Genomic DNA, 20175 nt, shown 5'->3' on the forward strand with positions numbered 1-20175 from the left:
CACATACAGACAGACACACATACAGACACACACACACACAGACAGACACACACACACACATACAGACACACACACACACAGACACACACACACACACAGACAGACAGACACACATACAGACACAGACAGACACACACAAACAGACAGACACACACAGACACACACACAGACACACAGACAGACACACAGACAGACACACAGACAGACACAGACAGAGACAGACACAGACAGACATACAGACAGACATACAGACAGACACACACACACACACACACAGACAGACACACACACACACACACACACATACAGACAGACACACACACAGACACACAGACAGACAGACACACACACACAGACAGACACACAGACACAGACAGACACACACACAGACAGACAGACACACACACACACATACAGACAGACACACACACAGACAGACACACACACAGACAGACACACACACACATACAGACAGACACAGACACACAGACACACAGACAGACAGACACACACACACAAACATAAGTTAAGGTTTGTATTCTAAACAGTTTTGAGGAATTCCATCAAGGTTTCAGCTTTAGTGCCAACTTATCTCTTCACACGTCGCTCTGGGACAGATTTGGGCGTCACGCTACAGAAAGCTGAGTTTGTTCTGAACATTTTGATATGAATCAATAGCGGCCTGTGTAGATGTGTTATTGCTGTGTAGTTGGATGACTGTACTTCCTGTCTCTCCCCAGACACGCCCACAAGAACACGGTGATGGAGGTGAAGTGGAACCTGAACGGGAACTGGCTACTGACGGCGTCACGTGACCACCTGTGCAAACTGTTTGACATCAGGAACCTGAAGGAGGAGCTGCAGGTGTTCAGAGGACACAAGAAGGAGGCCACAGGTACATTACTGATTAACCAGTCCTTCCAGGAAATGCTGAGTTTTTGTGATTGTTGTGGGCAAAAATCCTTGATTATGCGACACGTTTTCTTGAAAAATGTGATGGAATATGCGTGATATTTATGCAGTTTGATGCGATGAAACTGTAGGAACTTGCGAGAATTTGTGAAAGTTGCAACAACTGCGTAAAATTGCATAAAATTACGAGAACTTGTGAAAATTGCAAAAACTGCGAGAATTGTGGAAACTTGCTAAAACTGCGGAAAATTGCGAGAACTGCGAAAAATTGCAGAAAATTGCGTAAACTTGCAAAAACTGCGTAAACTTGAGAAAATTGCGTGAACTGCGAAAATTGCGAGAACTGCAGAAAACTGCGTAAACTTGCAAAAACTGCGTAAACTTGCAAAAACTGCGTAAACTTGAGAAAATTGCGTGAACTGCAGAAAATTGCAAAAATTGCGAGAACTTGCGAAAAATTGCGGAAAATTACGCGAACTTGTGAAACTTGCAACAACTGCGGAAACTTGCGAAATTGTGTAAAATTACGAGAACTTGTGAAAATTGCAAAAACTGCGTAAAGTTTACGCTAAAACTGTGTGAAATTGCAGAAAATTGCGAAAAATTGCAGAAACTTGCAAAAACTGCGTAAACTTGAGAAAGTTGCGTGAACTGCGAAAATTGCGAGAACTGCGAAAAATTGCGAAAAACCGAAAAATTGCGGAAACTTGCTAAAACTGCGTAAACTTGCGAAAATTGCGTGAACTGTGAAAATTGCAAAAACTGCGTAAACTTGCGAAAATTCCGTGAACTGTGAAAATTGCAAAAACTGCGTAAAATTGCGGAAAATTGCTAGAACTTTGGAAAAATGCGGAAAATTGCGTGAACTTGCGAGAACTTGCGAAAATTGCAGAACTGCGAAAAACTTGCGTAGAAACATGCTTGCGAGAACTGCAAAAAATTGCAGAAAATTGCTAGAACGTTGGAAAAATGCAAAAGCTGCGTAAACTTGAGAAAATTGCGTGAACTGCGAAAATTGCGAGAACTCCGAAAAATTGCGAAACTTGCAACAAAACTGCGTGAAACCCGAGAAAATTGTAAACTGCAAAAATTGCGAAAAATTGCAAAAAATTGCGAAAACTTGTGAAAATTGCAAAAACTGCAGAACTTGCAAAAACTGCAGAAACTTGCATAAAAAAACTTTCAGAAAATTGCGAAAAACTGCGAAAACTTGCGAAAAATCTGCGAAAAATTGCAGAAACTTGCGACTGCAAAAACTGCAGAAAGCTTGCGAAAATTGCAAAAACTGCGAACGCAAAAATTGCGAAAACTTGCGAAAATTGCAAAAACTGCGAAAGAACTTGCGTAAAAATTGCGGAAACTTGTGAAAATTGCAAAAACTGCGAGAACTGCGTAAAAATTGCAAAAATTGCGAGAACTTGCGAAAATTGCGAAAACTGCGAGAACTTGCGAAAATTGTGAAAATTGCTAGAACTTGCGAAAATTGCAAAAACAAAATTGCGAAAAACTGCGTAAACTTGCGAAAATTGCAAGAACTGTGGAAACTACTAGAACTTGGGAAAAATTGCAAAAATTGCGGAAAATTACGCGAAACTGTGAAAATTGCAAAACTGCGAGAACTTGCGAAAATTGCGTGAACTTGTGAAAATTGCAAAAACTGCGTAAACTTGCGAAAATTGCGAGAACTTGCGAAAATTGCAAAAACTGCGTAAACTTGCGGAAAATTGCTAGAACTTTGGAAAAATGCGGAAAATTGCGTGAACTTGCGAAAATTGCGGAAAATTACGAAAATTGCGTAAAATTACGAGAACTTGTGAAAATTGCAAAAACTGCGTAAATTTGAAAAAATTAAAATTGCGAAAAACTGCGAAAAATTGCGTGAACTTTCGAAAATTGCGGAAACTTGCGAAAATTGCGAAAATTGCGAGAACTTGTGAAAATTGCAAAAACTGCGTAAACTGCGGAAAATTGCGAGAACTGCGAAAAAAATGCAGAAAACTTGCGAAAATTGCAGAAAATTGCTAGAACTTTGGAAAAACTGCGGAAAATTGCGTGAACTTTCGAAAATTGCGGAAACTTGCGAAAATTGCGTAAAATTGCAAGAACTACGCTAAAACTGCGGAAATTGCAAAAATTGCGGGAAATTACGAGAACTTGTGAAAATTGCAAAAACTGCGGAAAATTGCGAGAACTGCGAAAAAATTCAGAAAATGCAGAAAACTTGCGAAAATTGCAGAAAATTGCTAGAACTTGTGAAAATTGCAAAAACTGCGTAAACTTGTGAAAATTGCAAAAACTGCGAGAACTTGCGAAAATTACGAGAACTTGTGAAAATTGCAAAAACTGCGTAAACTTGCGAGAACTTGCGAAAATTGCGAGAACTTGCGAAAAATTGCGTGAACATTATGCGGAACTGCGAAAATTGCAGAAAATTGCGGAAAACTTGCGAAAATTGCTAGAACTTTGGGAAAAATGCGGAAAATTGCGGGAACTTGCGAAAATTGCGAAAATTAAGAACTTGCGAAAATTGCGAAAAACTGCTGAAAATCAAAAAATTAAAGATTGCAAAACTTGCGAAAATTGCGTGAACTGTGAAAATTGCTAGGAACTGCGAAACTTGCGAAAAATTCCGTGAACTTGTGAAAATTGCAAAAACTGCGTAAACTTGCGAAAATTGCGAGAACTGCAAAAAATTGCAGAAAATTGCTAGAACGTTGGAAAAATGCAAAAGCTGCGTAAACTTGAGAAAATTGCGTGAACTGCGAAAATTGCGAGAACTCTGAGAAAAATTAGTGAAACTACGAGACTGCAAAAAATTGCAGAAAATTGCGAAAAATTGCTGAAACTTGCAAAAACTGCGTAAACTTGAGAAAGTTGCGTGAACTGTGAAAATTGCGAGAACTGCGAGAAAATTGCGAAATTACGAAAGAAATTGCGGGAAAACTTGCGTAAAACTCGTAAACTTGTGAAAATTGCAGAACTGCGAAAACTGCGAAAAATTACGAAACTTGTGAAAATTGCAAAAACTCGTAAAATTGCGAGAACTTGAGAAAATTGCGAAAACTTGCAAAAACTGCGGAAAAATTGCGAGAAAACTGCAAAAAATTTGCGAGAAAATTGCAGAAACTTGCGAAAACTTGCGAAAATTGCGGAAAATTGCTAGAACTTGCGAAAAATTGCAAAAATTGCAAAAACTGCGTAAAATTGCGAGAACTTGGGAAAAATTGCGAAACTTGCAAAAAACTGCGGAAACTTGTGAAAAATTGCAGAAAATTGCGAAAAACTGCGGAAAACTTGCTAAAACTGCAGAAAAATTGCTAGAACTTGGGAAAAATTGCAAAAACTGCGAAAACTTGCGAAACTTGCGAAAAATTGCGAAAAACTGTGAAATTGCGAAAATTGCGAACTTGCGAAAAATGCGAAAAATTGAACTGCGAAACTTGCGAAAATTGCGAGAACTTGCTAAAAATTGCAGAAAATTGCAAAACTGCGTAAACTTGCGAAAAATTGCGTGAACTGTGAAAATTATGAAACTTGCAAAACTGCGGAAAATTGCAGAACTGCGAAAACTTAAATTGCTAGAACTTGCGAAAACTGCGGAAAATTATGAACTTGCGAAAATTGCGAAAATTATAGAACTTGCGAAAATTGAAAACTGCTGAAAATTGAAAAAACTGATTGCGAAACGAAAATTGCGGGAACTGTGAAAATTAGCAGAACTTGCGAGAACTGCAGTAAACTTGCAAAATTTGCTGAAAATTACGAGAACTTGTGAAAAATTGCGGAAACTGCGTAAACTAGCGAAAATTGCGAGAACTGCGAAAAATTGCAGAAAATTGCTAGAACTTTGGGAAAAATGCAAAAACTGCGTAAACTTGAGAAAATTGCGTGAACTTGCAAAAATTGCAGAACTTGCAAAAATTTGTGAAACTTAGAACTGCAAAAATTGCTGAAAATTGCGAAAAATTGCAGAAACTTGCAAAAACTGCGTAAACTTGAGAAAGTTGCGTGAACTGCGAAAATTGCGAGAACTGCGAAAAATTGCGAAAATCCGAAAAATTGCGGAAACTTGCTAAAACTGCGAAAATTGCGTGAACTTGCGAAAATTGCGGAAAATTACAAGAACTTGTGAAAATTGCAAAAACTGCGTAAACTTGCGAGAACTTGCTGAAAAATTGCGGAAACTTGCAAAAACTGCGGAAAATTGCGAAGAAACTGCGAAAAATTTCGAAATTGCAAAAACTGCGGAAACTTGCTAAAACTGCGGAAATTGCGGAAAATTGCTTGAACTTGGGAAAAATGCAAAAATTGCAAAAACTGCGTAAAATTGCGAGAACTTGTGAAAATTGCGAGAACTTGTGAAAATTGCGGAAAATTGCGAAAAAATGCAGAAAATTGTGAAAAACTGCGGAAATTGCGGAAAATTGCTTGAACTTGGGAAAAATGCAAAAATTGCGGAAAATTACGCGAACTTGTGAAAAACTGCGGAAATTGCGGAAAATTGCTTGAACTTGGGAAAAATGCAAAAATTGCAAAAACTGCGTAAAATTGCGAGAACTTGTGAAAATTGCAGAAAATTGCAAAAACTGCGTAAACTTGCGAAAATTGCGAGAACTTGCGAAAATTATGAAACTTGCAAAACTGCGGAAAATTGCAAAAAACTGCGAAAAATTTCGGAAACTTGCAAAACTGTGGAAACTTGCGAAAAATTGCAGAAAATTCCTAGAACTTTGGAAAAATGCGGAAAATTGCGTGAACTTGCGAAAATTGCGGAAAATTACGAGAACTTGTGAAAATTGCAAAAACTGCGTAAACTTGCGAGAACTTGCGAAAATTGCGAGAACTTGCGAAAATTGCAAAAACTGCGTAAACTTGCGAAAATTGCGAGAACTGCGAAAAAATGCAGAAACTTGCAAAAACTGCGTAAATTTGAGAAAGTTGCGTGAACTGCGAAAATTGAGAGAACTGCGAAAAATTGCGAAAAACTGCTAGAACTTTGGAAAAATGCGGAAAATTGCGTGAACTTGCGAAAATTGCAAAAACTGCGGAAACTTGCGGAAATTGCGGAAAATTGCTAGAACTTGGGAAAAATGCAAAAATTGCAAAAACTGCGTAAAATTGCGAGAACTTGGGAAAATTGCGGAAAATTGCGAAAAACTGTGGAAACTTGCTAAAACTGCAGAAAATTGCTAGAACTTGGGAAAAATGCAAAAACTGCGGAAAATTACGCGAACTTGCGAAAAACTGCGTAAACTTGCGAAAATTGCGAGAACTTGCAAAAATTTCTGAAAATTGCAAAAACTGCGTAAACTTGCGAAAATTGCGAGAACTTGCGAAAATTGCAGAAAATTGAAAAAACTGCGTAAACTTGCGAAAATTGCGTGAACTGTGAAAATTGCGAGAACTTGCGAAAAACTGCGAAAAATTGCGGAAACTTGTGAAAATTGAAAAAACTGCGTAAACTTGTGAAAATTGCAAAAATTGCGTGAACTGCGGAAACTTGCTAAAACTGTGGAAATTGCAGAAAACTGCGGAAACTTGCGAAAATTGCGTGAACTCTGAAAATTGCGGAAACTTGTGAAAATTGCAAAAACTGCGTAAACTTGCGAAAATTGCGTGAACTGTGAAAATTGCGAGAACTTGCGAAACATGCGAAAAATTGCGGAAAATTACGAAAATTGCGTAAAATTACGAGAACTTGTGAAAAACTGCGTAAACTTGCGAAAATTGCGTGAACTGCAAAAATTGCGAGAACTTGCAAAAATTGCGGAAATTTGCGTGAACTTGCGGAAACATGCGAAAATTGCAGAAAATTGCAAAAACTGCGTAAACTTGCGAAAATTGCGTGAACTGCGAAAATTACGAGAACTTGTGAAAATTGCAAAAACTGCGTAAACTTGCGAAAATTGCGTGAACTTGTGAAAATTGCGAGAACTTGCGAAAATTGCGAGAACTTGCGAAAATTGCGAGAACTTGCGAAAAACTGCGTAAACTTGCGAAAATTGCGTGAACTGCGAAAATTGCGAGAACTTACAAAAACTGCGTAAACTTACGAAAATTGCGTGAACTGTGAAAATTGCGAGAACTTGCGGAAACTTGCTAAAACTGCGGAAACGTACGAAAATTGCGTGAACTGTGAAAATTGCTGGAAATGCACTTCCTGCTGTGTGACTTACGCCCTATGTGTGTGACGTACTTCCTGTATCCGTGACTTACGCCCTATGTATGTGACGCACTTCCTGCATCCGTGACTTACGCCCCTATGTGTGACGTATTTCCTGTGTGTGACGTACTTCCTGCGTGTGTGACGTACTTCCTGCGTGTGTGACGTACTACCTGCGTGTGTGACTTACGTCCTATGTGTGTGACGTACTTCCTGTATCCGTGACTTACGTCCTATGTGTGTGATGTACTTCCTGTGTCCGTGACGGTACTTCCTGTGTGTGTCCCCAGCTGTGGCCTGGCATCCGGTCCATGAAGGTCTGTTTGCGAGCGGCGGCTCTGACGGCTCTCTGCTCTTCTGGCACACCGGGTAAACACCGTCACCCTCACTCAGCTCTGATGCTTCATATATCTACCACCCCTTATTACTGGAGAATGACTGTGTGTGTCTCTGTGTGTGTGTGTGTGTGTGTGTGTGTCTGTGTGTGTGTGTGTGTGTGTGTGTGTGTGTCTGTCTGTGTGTGTGTGTCAGGGTGGAGAAGGAGGTAGGAGGGATGGAGATGGCTCATGAGGGGATGATCTGGAGTCTGGCCTGGCACCCGCTGGGTCACATCCTCTGCTCCGGCTCCAACGACCACACCAGGTACTCTCTCTGAGGATTTATATATACATATATACTTTATACCACACCAGGTACTCTCTCTGAGGATTTATATATACATATATACTTTATACCACACCAGGTACTCTCTCTGAGGATATATATATATATATATATATATATAAAAAACCTAATAGACACACACACACACACACACAAACATGACATGTATACTAATGAAACTGTCAGTGTGTTTGATTGGTTCCTGACTCCTCTCCTGGTTTGATTGGTTCCTTGGTTTGATTGGTTCCTGACTCCTCTCCTGTGTTTGATTGGTTCCAGTAAGTTCTGGACGAGGAACCGGCCCGGTGATAAGATGAGAGACCGCTACAACCTGAACCTACTGCCAGGGATGTCAGAGGACGGCATGGAGTACGGTGAGTCTCAGGAGGACAGACAGACACAGACAGACAGACATTTATATATATATATATATATATAAATATAAATATATATAGCCTAAGTAAACGTGTGTGTGCAATCTGTTTGTGTTTCAGACGACATGGACCTGAACAGCGTGGCGTCCATCCCCGGCATGGGGATCCCCGAGCAGCTGAAGGCCGCCATGGAGCAGGAGCAGAGCAGTAAGTCTCGTCCCCAAACAACCCAGTAGTTAACTCTCATTGCACCTGTAACGTATGCAGACCGTTAGCGGAGCAGATGTGCTGCTGCACGTGTCTTTTAACCGTCTCCACCTGCAGCGCTACACGGTGGAGGATTGTGTGAGTCACAGGAGAGACGGAGAGCTTTCCCTCTGGGATTGTTGTTGTTTCTTCAGTTTTTGGAGCTGGCATAGAGCTGATAAACATCGACATACTGTCACAGAGCTGAGAAACATCAACATACTGTCACAGAGCTGAGAAACATCAACATACTGTCACAGAGCTGATAAACATCAACATACTGTCACAGAGCTGAGAAACATCAACATACTGTCACAGAGCTGAGAAACATCAACATACTGTCACAGAGCTGAGAAACATCAACATACTGTCACAGAGCTGATAAACATCAACATACTGTCACAGAGCTGAGAAACATCAACATGCTGTCACAGAGCTGAGAAACATCGATCTACTGTTACAGAGCTGATAAACATCAACATACTGTCACAGAGCTGAGAAACATCAACATACTGTCACAGAGCTGAGAAACATCAACATGCTGTCACAGAGCTGAGAAACATCAACATACTGTCAGCTGTTATCAAAAAGGCCACTAAAAGGCGACTAAAAGGCGAATGAAAGGAGACAGAAAGGCGACAAAAGAGGTGAAGGTGTGACTGTGGTCTCCAGGTAAAGAGGTGAAGGTGTGACTGTTGTCTCCAGGTAAAGAGGTGAAGGTGTGACTGTTGTCTCCAGGTAAAGAGATAAAGGTGTGACTGTTGTCTCCAGGTAAAGAGGTAAAGGTGTGACTGTTGTCTCCAGGTAAAGAGGCGGCTCCGGAGGTGGAGATGTCCATCCCCGGTCTGGACTGGGGCATGGACGAGGTCATGGGTAAAGACTCCAAGAAGGTCCCGCAGAAGAAAGTCCCGTACGCCAAACCCATCCCAGCGCAGTTCCAACAGGTAAGCCAAAGCCTGCTGAAGTCCTGTTGAAGCTTCGATGAGCCGTAGAAACAGCAGAAACTAAACCGTGGTTGTGTTTTGGGGCCTCTTCTCTGCAGGCCTGGGCAGAGAACAAAGTTCCCATGATGCCTCCCGGTGGAGAACTGTCCAAAGACCGGAAGGTGGAGCAGAAGGTGGACGGGAAGAAGAAAACTCAGGCAGAGATGGAGCAGGAGATGGCAGCTTTACAGTACACCAACCCCATGCTGCTGGAGGTGAGCAACAACATTATGGCGATAGCTTAGGGCTGCTGCACGCTGGCTGCGTGGCGTGAGCGTGTCGTGAGCGTGTCGGCTGCGTGGCGTGAGCGTGTCGGCTGCGTGGCGTGAGCGTGTCAGCTGCGTGGCGTGAGCGTGTCCGCTGCGTGGCGTGTCTGTTTTTATTTGGGCTCCCATGTTAACGGGTAAGAGCTTGCACACTGCCTGCGTGACACGCACGTCTCAGGCGCGGCTCGAGCCTCGCCGAAAACGCGTGCATGCTAGAAATAGAACCAACACCCAGTCCCTCCAGGATTTCGCGGCCTTTTTTTGAGATTGTTGCGGCCCAAAATGCCTGATTTAAGGTAAAAATAAAAGTTGAGATGTCTTTTGTATGTTTGTTGCAACAATTTGCAGTTTTTATAGTTGAAAATAAAAAGGAAACTTGTTTTGAGGAAGTCTCAAATACGCAAACAACTTTTAAAATGCTTGTTTTCTGAATGGAGTTTGGTTCCATCAGAGCTATGCTAACGTTGCAGCTGCTCCATCAACACAACAGAAACATCATTTCAGAGTTTAGCAGGTAGTCCAACTCCCACACGGACTTTGTATGTAATCGCACCAAATGAATGTGAAACGCGGTCGTGGGAACACGCCATAACAGCCACCCAGTAATACTCTGCATCCTCCTTAAACCATTGGTTGTAATCTAACGTTTTTGGTTCTCGCTGCAGCAAATGAAGATGAACCAGATGAACTCAGACGGGAACATGGGCCCCCCACAGGGACAAGGCCCTATGCCCCCCTTCCCTGGCCCTGGAGGTCCTGGGGGCCCCATGCCTCCTGGCCAGCAGGGCTTTCCCCCGAACATGCCTCCTCAGCAGATGCCCAATAACATGGGGCCTCCAATGGGCCCTGGAGGCATGCAGCCTCCTTTCATGCCCCCTGGACAACACAGTGGGCAGATGGGGCCCCCTTCTGGACCCCAGCCTCACCAGGGGCCCCCTCAGGGCATGATGGGACCACCTGACATGCAAGGACCCCAAGGTATGCAGAGACACCCCGGCCCGCCTAGAAATATGGGCCCACAAGGACCACACGGTATGGGACCCAGAGGGATGCCTCATGGGAACATGATGGGCCCCCCTCCTCGAGGAATGGGTCCCAGGGATCCTCAGGGGCCCCCACCTCAGAGCGGCATGATGCCACCTCAGGGGAACATGATGGGCCCGCAGGGCGGGATGATGGGGCCGCCACCCAGGACACACGGCAATGCGCCGAACAACTATGGGATGGGGCCTCCGGGAGGGATGCACGGGCCTCCAGGAAACATGCAGGGGCCCCCTGGTAACATGCAGGGGCCCCATGGAAACATGCAAGGACCCCCAGGAAACATACAAGGACCCCATGGAAACATGCAAGGACCGCCAGGAAACATGCAGGGACCCCCAGGAAACATGCAGGGACCTCCATACATGCAGCACCAGGTGAGTAACATTTGGGCTGGCTTACAATAATCAATTCTCTAATTAAATGGGTGTTTGTTTGAGTCAGGGGCCCGCGCAGGGGGCTGGTTTCTGGGGCTCCAGCCCTGAATGTTTTAGGCCGACTTTACTGTTTACTTTTGGCTTTTCCCCTTTCCTTTATTGTGTTATATATCTTTTTGTGCAAGTTATAGGTTTACAAAGTGAAAAAGCCCAAAGTCCACCCAAAAGACTTACCATCTCCAACAGAAAACACACAAACTGCTAGTAGTCCTTACCTAGGTACTGTCAGGGCCCTCATACTCTGCTTCTGACTGGCTAGTAGTCCTTACCTAGGTACTGTCAGGGCCCTCATACTCTGCTTCTGACTGGCTAGTAGTCCTTACCTAGGTACTGTCAGGGCACGCCCTCATACTCTGCTTCTGACTGGCTAGTAGTCCTTACCTAGGTACTGTCAGGGCACGCCCTCATACTCTGCTTCTGACTGGCTAGTAGTCCTTACCTAGGTACTGTGAGGGCCCTCATACTCTGCTTCTGACTGGCTAGTAGTCCTTACCTAGGTACTGTCAGGGACACGCCCTCATACTCTGCTTCTGACTGGCTAGTAGTCCTTACCTAGGTACTGTCAGGGACACGCCCTCATACTCTGCTTCTGACTGGCTAGTAGTCCTTACCTAGGTACTGTCAGGGACACGCCCTCATACTCTGCTTCTGACTGGCTAGTAGTCCTTACCTAGGTACTGTCAGGGACACGCCCTCATACTCTGCTTCTGACTGGCTAGTAGTCCTTACCTAGGTACTGTCAGGGACACGCCCTCATACTCTGCTTCTGACTGGCTAGTAGTCCTTACCTAGGTACTGTCAGGGACACGCCCTCATACTCTGCTTCTGACTGGCTAGTAGTCCTTACCTAGGTACTGAGCAGGTAGCTCCCTTACTCTAGCTACTGAGCTGTAGTCCAGTAGTCCTTACCTAGCTACTGAGCGTGTAGTCCTTACCTAGCTACTGAACATGTAGTCCTTACCTATTTACTGAGCGTGTAGTCCTTACCTAGCTGCTGAGCGTGTAGTCCTTACCTAGCTACTGAGCGTGTAGTCCTTACCTAGCTACTGAGCATGTAGTCCTTACCTAGCTACTGAGCGTGTAGTCCTTACCTAGCTACTGAGCATGTAGTCCTTACCTAGCTACTGAGCGTGTAGTCCTTACCTAGCTACTGAGCATGTAGTCCTTACCTAGCTGCTGAGCGTGTAGTCCTTACCTAGCTGCTGAGCATGTAGTCCTTACCTAGCTACTGAGCATGTAGTCCTTACCACTACTGAGCGTGTAGTCCTTACCTAGCTACTGAGCATGTAGTCCTTACCAGCTACTGAGCGTGTAGTCCTTACCTAGCTACTGAGCATGTAGTCCTTACCTAGCTACTGAGCATGTAGTCCTTACCTAGCTACTGAGTGTGTAGTCCTTACCTAGCTACTGAGCGTGTAGTCCTTACCTAGCTACTGAGCATGTAGTCCTTACCTAGCTACTGAGCATGTAGTCCTTACCTAGCTACTGAGCATGTAGTCCTTACCTAGCTACTGAGCATGTAGTCCTTACCTAGCTGCTGAGCATGTAGTCCTTACCTAGCTACTGAGCATGTAGTCCTTACCTAGCTACTGAGCGTGTAGTCCTTACCTAGCTACTGAGCATGTAGTCCTTACCACTACTGAGCGTGTAGTCCTTACCTAGCTACTGAGCGTGTGGTCCTTACCTAGCTACTGAGCGTGTAGTCCTTACCTAGCTACTGAGCGTGTAGTCCTTACCTAGCTACTGAGCGTGTAGTCCTTACCTAGCTACTGAGCGTGTAGTCCTTACCTAGCTGCTGAGCATGTAGTCCTTACCTAGCTGCTGAGCGTGTAGTCCTTACCTAGCTGCTGAGCATGTAGTCCTTACCTAGCTACTGAGCATGTAGTCCTTACCACTACTGAGCGTGTAGTCCTTACCTAGCTACTGAGCGTGTAGTCCTTACCTAGCTACTGAGCGTGTAGTCCTTACCTAGCTACTGAGCGTGTAGTCCTTACCTAGCTACTGAGCATGTAGTCCTTACCTAGCTACTGAGCATGTGCGACTGCCAACAAAGATGTTCCAGCAGTGTGAGGTCTCACTCTGTAGCTAAAACAGAGACCTGAACACAGGGTGAAAAGAGGAGCTGCAGCAATGTGCAGTATAACTAAAATATGAAACCATGTAAACCTGTTCTGGTAAAACCTCAAAATACAGTGATGAAGCTGAAGATGAGCAGAATATGAGCACTTTAAAGCAAGAGTGAAGCTAGATATTGGTATCATATGAAACTAAGTAAGGCGCTAAAGTTAGGGTCAGTTCTGGAACGGAAGAACAGAGCCGCTTCTATGCCGATGATACACCGTCTTATCGCATTTATATGTAAACTGATCTGTTTCAGCGCGCTGCAGACCGTAGCGTTGCAAGTAGATCTTTATTTCAGTTTGTTTGAGCCCCAAATGTTTTCTCAGAAGCCCTAAATGTTTTAGGCTGACTTTACTGTGTTTCAGAGGCTGTAGCAGGCTCCGTTGTGAAGCTAGATATTATACTGTATATATCATATGAAACTAATGCTCCAAAGGTAGGCTAAGTATTTGGGGGAATGAGAGGGGGAGCAGGGGGAATGAGAGGGGGAAACGCCAGAGCAGGGGGGAATGAGAGGGGGAAACACCAGAGCAGGGGGGAATGAGAGGGGGAAACACCAGAGCAGGGGGAATGAGAGGGGAAACACCAGAGCAGGGGGAATGAGAGGGGGAAACGCCAGAGCAGGGGGAATGAGAGGGGGAGACGCCAGAGCAGGGGGAATGAGAGGGGAACACTAGAGCAGGGGGAATGAGAGGGGAACACTAGAGCAGGGGGAATGAGAGGGGGGAACACTAGAGCAGGGGGAATGAGAGGGGGAATGAGAGGGGGAAACACCAGAGCAGGGGGAATGAGAGGAGCAGGGGGAATGAGAAGTGGAAACTGGTGATACGCAGCCTTAAGTGACGTCTGTTCAGGGTTAGTTTGTTGGGGGTTTTAAAGGTAACTTAATCTGATTTTGGTTTTTCCAGGGTCCGAACTCGGGGCCTATGATGCACGGGATGGGACAGCAGGGGCCCAACGGCAAAGGTAAGACCACACAGACCATGAAAATGTTATTATATGGTATTATATACTCTGGGACAGTATTTAGACCTCTGTTATTATATGGTATTATATACTATAGGACAGTATTTAGACTCTCTGTTATTATATGGTATTATATACTATAGAACAGTATTTAGACCCTCTGTTATTATATGGTATTATATACTATAGAACAGTATTTAGACCCTCTGTTATTATATGGTATTATATACTATAGGACAGTATTTAGGCCCTCTGTTATTATATGGTATTATATACTATAGGACAGTATTTAGACCCTCTGTTATTATATGGTATTATATACTCTGGGACAGTATTTAGACCTCTGTTATTATATGGTATTATATACTATAGGACAGTATTTAGACCCTCTGTTATTATATGGTATTATATACTATAGGACAGTATTTAGACCCTCTGTTATTATATGGTATTATATACTATAGAACAGTATTTAGACCCTCTGTTATTATATGGTATTATATACTATAGAACAGTATTTAGACCCTCTGTTATTATTTGGTATTATATACTATGGGACAGTATTTAGACCCTCTGTTTTTATATGGTATTATATACTATAGGACAGTATTTAGACCCTCTGTTTTTATATGGTATTATATACTATAGGACAGTATTTAGACCCTCTGTTTTTATATGGTATTATATACTATAGGACAGTATTTAGACCCTCTGTTATTATATGGTATTATATACTATAGGACAGTATTTAGACCCTCTGTTGTTATATGGTATTATATACTATAGGACAGTATTTAGGCCCTCTGTTATTATATGGTATTATATACTATAGGACAGTATTTAGGCCCTCTGTTGTTATATGGTATTATATACTATAGGACAGTATTTAGACCCTCTGTTATTATATGGTATTATATACTATAGGACAGTATTTAGACCCTCTGTTGTTATATGGTATTATATACTATAGGACAGTATTTAGGCCCTCTGTTGTTATATGGTATTATATACTATAGGACAGTATTTAGGCCCTCTGTTATTATATGGTATTATATACTATAGGACAGTATTTAGACCCTCTGTTTTTATATGGTATTATATACTATAGGACAGTATTTAGGCCCTCTGTTATTATATGGTATTATATACTATAGGACAGTATTTAGACCCTCTGTTATTATATGGTATTATATACTATAGGACAGTATTTAGACCCTCTGTTATTATATGGTATTATATACTATAGGACAGTATTTAGGCCCTCTGTTATATGAAATAAAAATGTAGTATTTGAATATGTAGGCTGAAACTTCTCAACAACTATGTGGTAACCACTGTTGACTGTTCTCAGACCCTCGGGGGCCACCGCAGAACCACCACATGGGCCCTCCAGACCGGCAGGGTCCTGCAGGGCCCGACCAGGGCTCGGGTCCCTACTGGGGCGACAACCAGCAGGGTCGACGTGGTCCGCAGGACTTCGACGGAGGCCAGGACTTCCACAGCCGAGGAGAGGAGGGCTGGAGACCTGGACCTGGACCGGGATACCAGGGCGGAGGAGGGGGGGGACACAGGGGGGGAGGGCCCCGAGGAGGGGGGGGCAACGGAGGGAACTGGGGCCCCGACGAGAGGTTCACCGGCGGAGAGTTCAGGGGACGGAGAGACGACAGGTGAGACGCTTTGATTTACAGAAACCTGCAGCTGAAGCTTTAGAAAACCCCGTCTCTGAGAAACATGCAAGGTTTGATGGATTCAGAATCTTTGAAGGAAAAGTGAGAACAAAAAAAAATGTTTAAAAAAGTGAAAAAAAATGTTTAAAAAAGTGAAAAAAAATGTTTAAAAAAGTGAAAAAAAATGTTTAAAAAAGTGAGAAAAAAAGGTTTAAAAAAATGTTTAAAAAAGTGAGAAAAAAATGTTTAAAAAGTTTAAAAAAGTGAAAAAAAAAATGTTTAAAAAAATGTTTAAAAAAATGTTTTAAAAAAAAAATGTTTAAAAAAATGTTTAAAAAAGTGAAAAAAAAAATGTTTAAAAAAATGTTTAAAAAAATGTTTAAAAAAATGTTTTAAAAAAAAATGTTTAAAAAAATGTTTAAAAAAGTGTTTTAAAAAAAAAATGTTTAAAAAAATGTTTAAAAAAGTAAAAAAAAAATGTTTAAAAAAGTGAAATTTTTTTTTAAAAAAAGCAACAAAATCGTCAAGATTGTGAAGCATCAGGAGGGACGACCGGACTAGAGCGAATCAGAAGGACGACGACATTTCTGTCACTTTTTCTGATGTTTTTGTCGTTTCTATTAACCTTTTCTTGTTGCTGTTTCCGTCCGTTATGTCGACCATCTGGTCTGAACTGGTCTCGTGTGTTTCAGGTTCAGAGGCGGCCCCGGCCGGCCCGGCAGTCGAGGTTACCCTGAGGAGTATGGCGGCCCGGAGGAGGGCTTCGAGGGTCCGGACGAGACGATTGGTCGAGGCTACGGAGGCCGAGGGAGGCCGCCTCGGGGGGGCGGCCCACCCAGAGGGGGGGGAGGTGAGGGGCTGCTTCTCTTTCCTAACAATCCTCTCATTCCCCCCCCTCTCATTCCCCCCCCTCTCATTCCCCCTGCTCTGGTGTTTCCCCCTCTCATTCCCCCTGCTCTGGCGTTTCCCCCTCTCATTCCCCCTGCTCTGGTGTTTCCCCTCTCATTCCCCCCTTCTCTGGTGTCCCCCCCCCCTCTCATTCCCCCTGCTCTGGTGTTCCCCCCCTCTCATTCCCCCCTGCTCTGGTGTCCCCCTCTCATTCCCCCTGCTCTGGTGTTTCCCCCCTCTCATTCCCCCTGCTCTGGTGTTCCCCCCTCTCATTCCTCCCTGCTCTGGCGTTTCCCCCCTCTCATTCCCCCCTGCTCTGGTGTTTCCCCCCTCTCATTCCCCCTGCTCTGGCGTTCCCCCTCTCATTCCCCCTGCTCTGGCGTTTCCCCCTCTCATTCCCCCTGCTCTGGCGTTTCCCCCTCTCATTCCCCCTGCTCTGGTGTTCCCCCCTCTCATTCCCCCTGCTCTGGTGTCCCCCCCTCTCATTCAGAATATTGTTTGTGCAGACTCTTATTGTGGCGGTTGACTCCTTGCCTTCCTGTCTGCAGGTCATGACGGTTATCGGGACGGTCAGATGCATGATGGGTCGTCTCCAGCAGGCCGCGAGCGCTCGTCCTCCCTGCAGGGGATGGACATGGCGTCTCTGCCGCCGCGCAAGCGTCCGTGGCAGGACGGGCCGGGAACCGGAGACCCCCGAGAGAGAGAGGCCCCCGGAGCAGATGGAGGTGAGTCAGCACTTTTATCATCATGACATCAGCAGAAACTTAAAGGGTTACTTCATGTTTAATTATTTCTGGACCCACACACACACACACACACACACACACACACACACACACACACACAGAGAGAGACACACACACACACACACAGAGAGAGACACACACACACACACAGAGAGAGAGAGACACACACACACACACACACACACTCACACACACACACACACACAGGAGGAGAGACACACACACACAGAGAGACACACACACACACACACACACACACAGAGGGCCACACACACACACACACACTCACACACACACACACACACAGAGAGACACACACACACAGAGAGAGAGAGGGCACACACACACACACACACACACTCACACACACACACAGAGAGAGAGAGACACACACACTCCCACACACACACACACACACACACACACACACAGAGAGACACACACACACACAGAGAGAGACACACACACACACACACACACACAGAGAGAGAGACACACACACACACACAGAGAGACACACACACACACAGAGAGAGACACACACACACAGAGAGACACACACACACACAGAGAGAGACACACACACACACACACACACACACACACAGAGAGACACACACACACACACACACAGAGAGAGACACACACACACACAGAGAGACACACACACACACACACACACACACAGAGAGAGACACACACACAGAGACACACACAGAGACACACACACCGGCGAGAGAGACACACACACACACACACAGCGAGAGAGAGAGACACACACACACACACACAGAGACACACACACACACACACAGAGACACACACACACAGAGAGAGAGAGGAGGCTACACACACACACACACAGAGAGAGAGAGACACACACACACACACACACAGAGAGAGACACACACACACAGACACACACACACACACACACACACACAGAGACTCCTGTTTCATGAAGTTCATGTTAACAAGTGTCTGACAACATTATGAAAGGATCCCTACAGAGATAGACCTTTTAGTTAAAGAGGAAGATCCTTTTAGTTTAACATGAAACAGCCCCGAAATCACCATCACCAAACCCACCAGACTCCATGTAAATAATCAGGACTTTTAGCGTGTATAGAGCCAGCATATTTCCACCAGACTCCATGTAAATAATCAGGACTTTTATCATCGTAAAACACACTTCATTCAAAGTGGACAGAAACTAAATAAAACTATCAAAAGCCGTCTTGGTTCATCTTTCCACTGTTCCAACAATCACCACTCTGGTTTGGTTGAAATAAACCCTTAATTCACCCATTTACATGTGGAGATATGCTGGCTCTATACACGCTAAAAGTCCTGATTATTTACATGGAGTCTGGTGGAGATATGCTGGCTCTATACACGCTAAAAGTCCTGATTATTTACATGGAGTCTGGTGGAGATATGCTGGCTCTATACACGCTAAAAGTCCTGATTATTTACATGGAGTCTGGTGGGTTTGGTCCTTGTCCTGTAGGGTAACATTACAGCTTGTTACTAACTGCTGCTGAACATTAGTCCTGTAGGGTAACATTACAGCTTGTTACTAACTGCTGCTGAACATTAGTCCTGTAGGGTAACATTACAGCCCGGTTCTGGTTTAATACTGGACCAGTTTCAGAGATTGTAGTTTCAGACACAGAAATAAGATCATTTTTTGGGTTTTGTCTCTTTGTGTCTCTCTCTCTTACCGAGCTTCCTCTGTGGTGTCTGCAGGTTACCCCCCCCAGAGGGAGGACGGGGGCTACGGTCCGCCTGTTCGAGGCGGGCGGGGGGGTTGGGGTCCTGGAGGACCGGGACCAAGGCGGGGCGGACCGGCGCCCAGGGGACCACCCAGGGGGGGCGTCCGGGGCCGGTAGTCCTGGAGAACCAAACTCCCATGATCCTCCTCTCCTCCTCCAGATCCTGAGACAGACTTTTGGTCCCGTCAGATCTCTGCTGCTGCTGCTGCGACGGACGCTGGCTTCTGATTGGTCCGTACGTACGGACAGGAAGCAAACACCGGAGGCGACAGGAAGCAGACGTCCGTCTCGCCGAAGCAGCGATGATTTTAATGTAAAATATTGTAGAGAATCGTCAGCCGTCTCTTTTATTTCAGAGTCACCTGTGTGTCGTCTTGTTGCTTTTTTGTAAAAGATTTCTATGTTTTCGTGTTTTCACCGAGGTGAAAAATAAAGATTCACACACATCAAGTCCAAGCTCATGTTACACACACACACACACACACACACACACACACACACACACACACACAGAGAGACACACACACACACAGAGAGACACAGAGACACACACACACACACACACACACACACACACAGAGACACACACACACACAGACACACACACACACACACACAGACACACACACACACACACAGAGACACACACACACACACACACACACACACACACACACAGAGACACACACACACACAGAGACACAGACACACACACACACACAGACACACACACACACACACACACAGAGACACACACACAGACACACACACACACACACACACACACACACACACACACACACACACACACAGAGATACAGAGACACACACACACACACAGACACACACACACACAGAGACACAGAGACAGCAGACACACACACACAGAGACACACACACACACACACACAGACACACAGAGACACA

The 20175-nt window shown here is 44.4% G+C and overlaps 1 protein-coding gene across 3 annotated transcripts in view; it reads left to right on the plus strand.

Moving 5' to 3' along the window:
- wdr33 (WD repeat domain 33) overlaps positions 1-19457 on the plus strand; it is a 49234-nt gene extending 29777 nt beyond the window's left edge. For all 3 annotated transcript variants that reach the window (XM_078244627.1, XM_078244626.1, XM_078244628.1), the window contains 13 exons: positions 741-895; positions 7366-7444; positions 7607-7717; positions 8018-8112; positions 8233-8319; positions 9163-9302; positions 9401-9556; positions 10273-11025; positions 14115-14172; positions 15524-15839; positions 16532-16689; positions 17276-17452; positions 19223-19457. In XM_078244627.1, coding sequence (XP_078100753.1) covers positions 741-895; positions 7366-7444; positions 7607-7717; positions 8018-8112; positions 8233-8319; positions 9163-9302; positions 9401-9556; positions 10273-11025; positions 14115-14172; positions 15524-15839; positions 16532-16689; positions 17276-17452; positions 19223-19365 — 2428 coding nt within the window. In that variant the 3' untranslated portion in view covers positions 19366-19457. The remainder of the gene's footprint in view (positions 1-740; positions 896-7365; positions 7445-7606; positions 7718-8017; positions 8113-8232; positions 8320-9162; positions 9303-9400; positions 9557-10272; positions 11026-14114; positions 14173-15523; positions 15840-16531; positions 16690-17275; positions 17453-19222) is intronic.
- Positions 19458-20175: the final 718 nt, after the last annotated feature.

The sequence above is a fragment of the Sander vitreus genome, unplaced genomic scaffold (assembly GCF_031162955.1).
Source record: "Sander vitreus isolate 19-12246 unplaced genomic scaffold, sanVit1 ctg271_0, whole genome shotgun sequence".
In the NCBI taxonomy this organism is placed as follows: Eukaryota; Metazoa; Chordata; class Actinopteri; order Perciformes; family Percidae; genus Sander; species Sander vitreus.